The following is a 7259-nucleotide window of genomic DNA, read 5'->3' as shown; positions in this document are numbered from 1 at the left end:
GCCTGGCCCACAGGCCACTGCCCCCAAAGGGGATCCCCTACAGAGGGCTACTGCATGGGCCCTATGGGCTTGGGTGAGACCCCAGCATGGACAGTACAGGGCTCAGTTATCCCCAGACCTGTGCTCTCACTGACCCCCAGCCCCACTGCATTCTGGACACTGGGTCCTCCGACCCCCACCCTTTTCTGTCCTGGCACCTGGGTCCCCCATTCCCCACTGACCCCCAGCCATGCTTTGTCTCAGACCCAGACTCAGTGTACATTCCCCCCAGCCCCTGCCGTTGTACCCCCTGGTCCATATAGCCATGGGGGCACCTCTCCTCTCCCTGGTCATTTGCAGTCTGGGGTGCACCATGGGGCTGGAAGGGCCCATTGGACTCTCTCGCCCTGGTGCCCTGGAGCAGAAGGTACAAGCCAAGCAGGGTAGCTCCGTTCTGGAAGAGGAGCCCGGGGAGCCGGAGCCACTGTGACCCAGGGAGGACAAGAGCAGGCTGGACAAACACCTTTCAGGGATGGTCTAGATAATACTTAGTCCTACCACGAGTGCAGGGGACTGGACTAGATGACCTCTCAAGGTCCTGTCCAATTTTATGATTCTATGATCTACAGCCCCCCCCACTCCCTAAAGCCTCCAACCTCCAAACACCCAGTGTACTCCCCCATCATCTACAGCTCCCCGCACTCCCCAAAGCCTCCAACCTCCAAACACTCAACACTCCCCTTCCCAAACAGGGGTCGCTGTCTCAGTATAAAGCACCATTACGCTGGTCTGGCTGTGACAGGTACAACAAGAGCCCGGACAAACCTTACAGAACGAAGTTGAACCTCATTGAATTAAGTGTCAGTATTTTGGGAGGCCGGTGTATTGAAAATGAAAATGTTTCTGCTCTATTGGGAGATGGCATAGAGGGAAGGCCACGACTAATGCAATCGTGGGAAGACATTAGGGACGTCAAAGGACTTTTGGGGACAATACGTCTGAAGTGGATTTGCTGGGAAATCCACAGAACGGAGGGAAAATGCAAATGACCCACCTCAAACCCCTCCCGATCCCATCCTTTTGCAGCAGCACGGTGAGCAGCGACCCGGTGTCTGGCTGATGGCCTGGTCAGGATCTCTTCACAGGCCCAAACGGGAGCAATGATTGAGTCAGTCACGGGTTGTTCTCTTTCTGAGCGAAGTATGACAAATGTGTAATGCCGGGGCAACCCCTGGGCGGGGGCTGCTCCCACCAGCCCCATGCTGGAGGGGTTGAGCTCGGATGAGCTGAGTAGCACGCGTGTGGGTTCTTTTACTGATTTGAATGTTTTCCCTGTAGTGCTTTTACCATAAGAATAAAATGTGCTAGCTTAGAAGAGCTGCGTGGTACCTTCTAACTGTGGGCAGTTATGCTGTTGTTAGCCGATGGCGAGAGAGCAAGCAGGCCAACTTAGGCCGTCTGTTCCTGAAAGGATCGGCCAGGACATATGTGAAGGGGAAAGGTGGGGAGAGCGCTCCTTGCTGGGGGACGACTCCCTTCCCTGGGGTGCCTCTCTTTGCACTGGGTGGGAGGAACACTGCACTGCCTGGCAAGAGGAAGACCGACATGGGTGTCCCCCTGTGAAAGGCAGTGGCTGGGGAGCTAGATAGGGCAATCCCTAGCTATTCTGGGGCCCTACGCAGCCCCCCCATGGGGGGGAGGCCTCCGCAGGGGGTGTGGGGCTGGCTTGGGGGGCAGGCGAGAACCCCCCCCCCCAGCACTCACCGGCAGCATGGCTGGGACCAGGTTGCTGCACTTCCCACCTAGGGTGACCAGACAACAAGTGTGAAAAATTGGGACAAGGGGTGGGGGGTAATAGGAGCCTATATAAGAATAAGACCCAAAAATCAGGACTGTCCCTATAAAATCGGGACATCTGGTCACCCTATTCCCGTCGCCAGTGAGCACAGGCCTGGCCCTGCTTCAGTCCTCAGGGGAGTGGGGGCAGGGCTGGGGCGGGAAGAGGTGGGACTGGGGCGGAGCAGGGTGGGGCGGGAGGCTTTGGGGAAGGGGTGGAGTGGGGGCGGGGCTGGGGTGGAGCAGGAGTGTTGCGGAGGCTTTGGGGAAGGGGTGGAGTGGGGGCGGGGCTTGGGTGGAGGAGGGGCAGGAAGAGGCAGGACTGGGGCGGAGCAGGTGCGGGGGCCATGGGAAAGAGGCGGGGCAGGGGCTGGAGCAGCACGCAGCTGCGCAGGGCACCAGGAAATTTGGTGCCCCAAATTTCCTGGTGCCCTACGCAGCTGCGTACTTTGCGTATGGGTAGGGACGGCCCCGGAGCTAGAAGCCTTCAGGTGGTGGCCTGGCTGGACTAAGGAGGGGAAATACAGGTGCGGTTGCCCTGACCAGTGACACTAACCAGGTCCACACAGGTGGGGCTCATGCCAGGACTGGTACAACTGCTGCTGTAACTGAGGGCTCAGAAGCTGAGGCTACATCCCAAGGAGAGCCCCAGCCCAACACGGGCTAAGGTGTTTCTGCTAAGCAGCCGTACGACCCCTTCCCCAAGCAAGGGGGGGTCTTGGTGCTGAAATCTCAGCAATCTCCCTAGCTGGGCATGAACAGACGAGCCCCGGCTCTGGCCAATCCAGCGCTGATCGGTGGTGATGGTAACAGAGCAGGAAGCACCGGTTACGTGCGCCTGCCACCTCCGTGTCCCCCTGCAAGCCCTGGAGAGAGCCCCAACCTGCGCGCCTGCCCCAGCACAGCCCCGAGGGACACTGACGAGAAAGTGAGTTTTATTGATTAAAAAGCCCTGGCGTGGGAGAATGGAGTCAGCACTGGAGGGGGGGGGAATAGCACGTCCCTGGGCCCGGATGCCCCGTCCCGCCCAGGACTGCTTCCTACTCCCTACTCCGGAATCTGGGAATCTGCCAAGATGGAAATAGGGGCAAAGGTGGGGAGAGCACCCCCCCCCCGCTAGCGAAAGGAGACCCCACACTCCTACCATTGGGGTGCCTCTCTCAGTGCTGGAGAGAGCACCTGAGCTGGAGAGAGCACCCTCTGCTGGGACAAGGGAACCAATCCCATCCACCTCTCAGTCCCAAGGGCGCCCTCCCAAGCTCTCAGCACCCAGCCAAACCCAGAGAGAGCGCCCCCTGCTGAGGAGCACACGCTCCCCAGGGTGAGGAGTGCTGCCCATTTCTTGTACAGCGCCAGGTATGCTGGTAATTGAGTGGCGCCGGTGCCAGCAGCAGCCAAGCTGGCCCCTGTCTGCCGTGCCTGCTCCGTGGCACTGCCCAGGTTTGATGGGGAGGGAATGGTACATGCTTCCTGAGGGAGATGGCAGTGCTTTCATGAGGATGTGCCGGAGGAGAGATTTCCGCCCCCTTGGCGTGGGGGCCCATGAGGAGGACTCTGGCCGGTGATGAGGAAGATGGAAGAAGCAGAGGCTCGCAGGAGGGGAGTGTACAAAAGATGCCCTTGCCTATGAGCAGGGGCGAGGTGCCCGCGGCAGCAGAGGGCGGGTAGGAAACTGTCCGGTCGCCAGGGGCAGGGGCACTAGAGGCCGATGGAGTAGGCCCCCGAGTCGGTGGATTGCTTCTCGTCGTTCCGGCCTCCCAGCATCTGGCTGCTCCTGTACACGGGGCTGTGGCGCAGGGTCACCTCCGTCACCTGCAGTGGGCACAGAGCCAGGTCAACGCCCACCACAAGGGCATGGAGGGACCTCCCCACAAGCAGCCCCCATGGCGGGGACTGCCAGGCTATTGCCACAGTCATGCTGGTAGGAGTCAGGAGCTCCCCCCACAGCCAGCGCTCCCAACTCCACTCCCCACAGCGCCCCCTGCTGGGAGAGGCTGGGACTGGAGCAGCCGGGAGCTCCCCCCACAGCCAGCGCTCCTGCCCTGCTCCCTGCAGCGCCTCCTGCTGGGAGACACCAGGACTGGAGTAGCCAGGAGCACCCCCCAGATCCAGCACTCCGCTCTCTGTTGGGTGTGCCAGGCTCCGCCTCCCTTGGACTCACCTCTTCGAACTTCTTTGCCTTGTACTGCTCTGCGCCTTTCAGGAAGTTGAGGAGGATGATGTCACACAGCACAGTGCCCTGCCGGGGAGGGGAGACAGGCTGAAGGGGGGCCCAGCCAGGCTCAGCAGGGGGCGGGGCCTTCCTTTCTGGGTGTGGGGCTGTCCCCAGTCACCTGGGAATGACAGAAGCCCAAAGGCAGCAGGGCAGGACCCACAGGCTTCTGGGTTCATGGCGGGAGGTGGAGGGGCTCTGAGAGCGGGAGACCAGACATGGATCCTGAGCCGAGAGAGGCTGATGAGCTCCCCTTGAGAGCTGGGCTGAGCGCAGGTACCCGGGTTTGTGCGTTCAGAGCCCGCACTGCTGGAGCATCAGTAACTTCTCTCTGGGGCCCAGCCACCACTACCAGGGACAGCGCCCTACACTGAGTGGGGTGGGTGACACACTGCTGAGTGGAGGCTAGAGCACCTCCCGTGGCATCATCATGGTGCCATCTTGGATTCCCCCTGCATCGTTACCACAGCCCTGTCTTGGATTCCTCCCAACCTGTTACTATGGCACCCTCTTGGATTCCCCCGTGCCATCACCTCAGCGCCATCTTGGATTCCCCCTGTGTCATCACCATGGTGCCATCTTGGATTCTCTCTGTGGCTCTGCAGTCCCTGGCGAGCCTGGATTTGACCTTTGACTCAGGGCTTCACTAAGCAGCAAGGAGGCCTGCCCAGATGGACAGCTCTTCGCTCCGCTCAGGGCCTTCCTTTTCCCTGCAGCCCGGGGCTTGTTCACCCCCGCTCGTGTGGAGCGGGCAGAGGGGAAGGAGAAGGAGGCGGAGAGACCGTTGCACTCACCACCCCGACGGAGGTGAAGGCTGCCACGGTGTTGATCAGGGTTGGGATGATGTTGAATTTCCCAGCCTGAGAGGACAGAGGGTGGAATTAGTGGTTGCGGGAGGGAAGGTTTGCCCCTAGGACGCCCCTTCTCCTGTAATCCCCTCTCCACACCCAGCCTCAGGATCTGTGCCCCATCCCCTCCTGCCTTGTGGCTTCCATTGGGCACGTGAGTCTTGAGGCGCTCGTCCGCCTTCATTAAACATGGCCACCAGGTGGCGCTGCATCTCCAGGCGTATGACCACAGCCAGCCAACTCCTCCTACACCCCATGGTGCTTCAGCAGAGGCCTGAGTCCATGTGGGGGAGTCCTCCGCTCTCATTGCAGAGGAAGGAAGGACAGTGAGGGGCCAAGCTGGAACCCTCCTCACCGACAGGAGGTGGGGTGGCATGGAGAGTCAGGCACATGGGGGCAGTCCCAAGCCTGGGACCCATACATGGAGGGGAGGAGGAACCCCAATGCTCTGATTGGCCAAGAGCTATAGATGCCCACGGGGAGGTCTCTACAAGCCTTGTATGGACCCCTCACACACATTGGTGATTCCCCATCAGCTCCCTTCCTCTATCCTAGGGCTTCAGTGGTGGCTCCCCCCACTGACCCTGCTGGCTGCCTGGCCGTACGTACGTTCCCGTAGACCAGCACATCGAAACGGATGCCAAAAGCCTTCATCAGGGTCCGGTACTCAGTGCCGTTCTCCCGCCTGTAGTACTTGGCATACCTGGGGGACAGGGAGAGGGGCTGTGACTTACCACCCCCTGGTCCCCGGTGCACCAAGGTGTGCACACCGACGGGCGGTTGTGTGTGAGGGAGTGTGTGTGGAAGGAAGGGTCTGGTATGAAGGTAGTGTGTGCGTGAGTGTAGCAGGGAGGGTGTATGTAACTGGGTGAGTCAGTATGTAGGTGTGGGGGTGTAACTGGGAGAGTGTGTGTAATAGTGTCTGGTGTGTCAGTGTTGCTAGAGGGTAGTGTGTGTAATTGAGTATTTGGTGTGGAACTGGAGGGGAGTGTGTGTAGAGTCGGGTGTATGAGGTGTGTCAGTGTGTATGTGGAGGGCAGTGTGCGTTGTGTGTGTAGTTAGGTGTATCTGGTGTGTTAGTGTGTATATAGAGGGCAGTGTGCGTAGTCAGGGATCTGTGCTGTGTCTGTGTGTAGCTGGAAGGTGCTGTATGCCCGTGTGAGAGGATGGACATGTGCCCTGAGCGTGTCCCAGTGAGTGAGTTAACCCTGGGGTCTCACACAACTTTTTCTGTGTGTTTGCATGTGTGCGTGTACACCCGCTGCACTTGCCTGAAGTTGTAGCCGGGAGAGACGTTGTTCTTCTCGGAGACGCTGTCGAGGCGGGTGAAGGTGTAGCTGGGCACGCAGTGCTCCCACGAGCGATCCAGGTCACACACCCACCCAATCTTGATCCCCAGAATTCCTCCCTGTGCACAGAGATGGGGTGTTAGGCCAAACTACCCCAGGCAGCACCATAGAGGGACCACTACGCCATGTCACTGGACAAACCCCTTCCCCCATTCTAAGGGACTGACCAAGGCCCCAGAGTCCCCTGCAGCTCCCCCCTTCCGCTGTATGTTGAAGGACGCCCCCTGGAGATGGTCCTAATTCACATGCGCCATCACACTTGTGCTCTCTCCTGGCATGTGGCTGCCAGGCCAGAGCCGAACGTAGGGAGTCACGAATCTCACCGTGGAGGCCAGCTTGGAAAAATCCTGGCCGGCAAAGCGGACGATGTCGCCCAGACGCAAGATGGGGCAGAAGGGCTGGGTGACTGGGTGGAAGCGGCACGTCCGGATGTCCTGGGCCGTGAGGTTGGGCAGCAGGTTACCCCTTGGAGGGAGGGAAACACACAGAGGGGACTGTGAGAACAGGGTCCCATGGGGAAAGCCCGTCCCTAACCCCACCCCATCAATAAACCCAAAGCCTACTCCCAACCCTAACCCCCTTCTATAGCCTCCAACCCTAACCCTAGCCATAACCCCAACCCTAACCCCCTTCCATAGCCCCCAACCCTAACCCCCTTCCATAGCCTCCAACCCCAACCCTAACCCCCTTCCATGGCCTCAAACCCTAATCCTAACCCTAGCCATAACCCCAACCCTAACCCCCTTCCATAGCCTCCAACCCTAACCCTAGCCATAACCCCAACCCTCTTCCATAGCCTCCAAACCCAACCCTAACCCCCTTCCATAGCCTCCAACCCTAACCCTAACCCTAGCCATAACCCCAACCCTAACCCCCTTCCATAGCCTCCAACCCTAACCCCCTTCCATAGCCTCCACCCCAACTCTAACCCCCTTCCATAGCCTCCAACCCTAACCCCCTTCCATAGCCTCCAACCCTAACCCTAACCATAACCCCAACCCCCTTCCATAGCCTCCAACCCCAACCCTAACCCCC

General features: G+C 59.7%; 1 protein-coding gene across 1 annotated transcript in view; it reads right to left on the bottom strand.

The window, feature by feature from the left end:
* Positions 1 to 2243: 2243 nt before the first annotated feature.
* The window catches only part of P2RX3 (purinergic receptor P2X 3), a 10561-nt gene continuing 5545 nt past the window's right edge, over positions 2244 to 7259 (bottom strand). The window contains exons 6-11 of the mRNA XM_034768793.1: positions 6548 to 6689; positions 6147 to 6283; positions 5485 to 5578; positions 4822 to 4887; positions 3977 to 4054; positions 2244 to 3627 (exon numbers count right to left, since the gene is read on the bottom strand). Of these exons, the coding sequence (XP_034624684.1) occupies positions 3514 to 3627; positions 3977 to 4054; positions 4822 to 4887; positions 5485 to 5578; positions 6147 to 6283; positions 6548 to 6689 (631 nt within the window). The 3' untranslated portion in view covers positions 2244 to 3513. The remainder of the gene's footprint in view (positions 3628 to 3976; positions 4055 to 4821; positions 4888 to 5484; positions 5579 to 6146; positions 6284 to 6547; positions 6690 to 7259) is intronic.

The sequence above is a fragment of the Trachemys scripta genome, chromosome 4 (assembly GCF_013100865.1).
Source record: "Trachemys scripta elegans isolate TJP31775 chromosome 4, CAS_Tse_1.0, whole genome shotgun sequence".
Lineage (NCBI taxonomy): Eukaryota > Metazoa > Chordata > Testudines > Emydidae > Trachemys > Trachemys scripta.
This window is presented reverse-complemented; position numbering and strand designations above follow the sequence as displayed.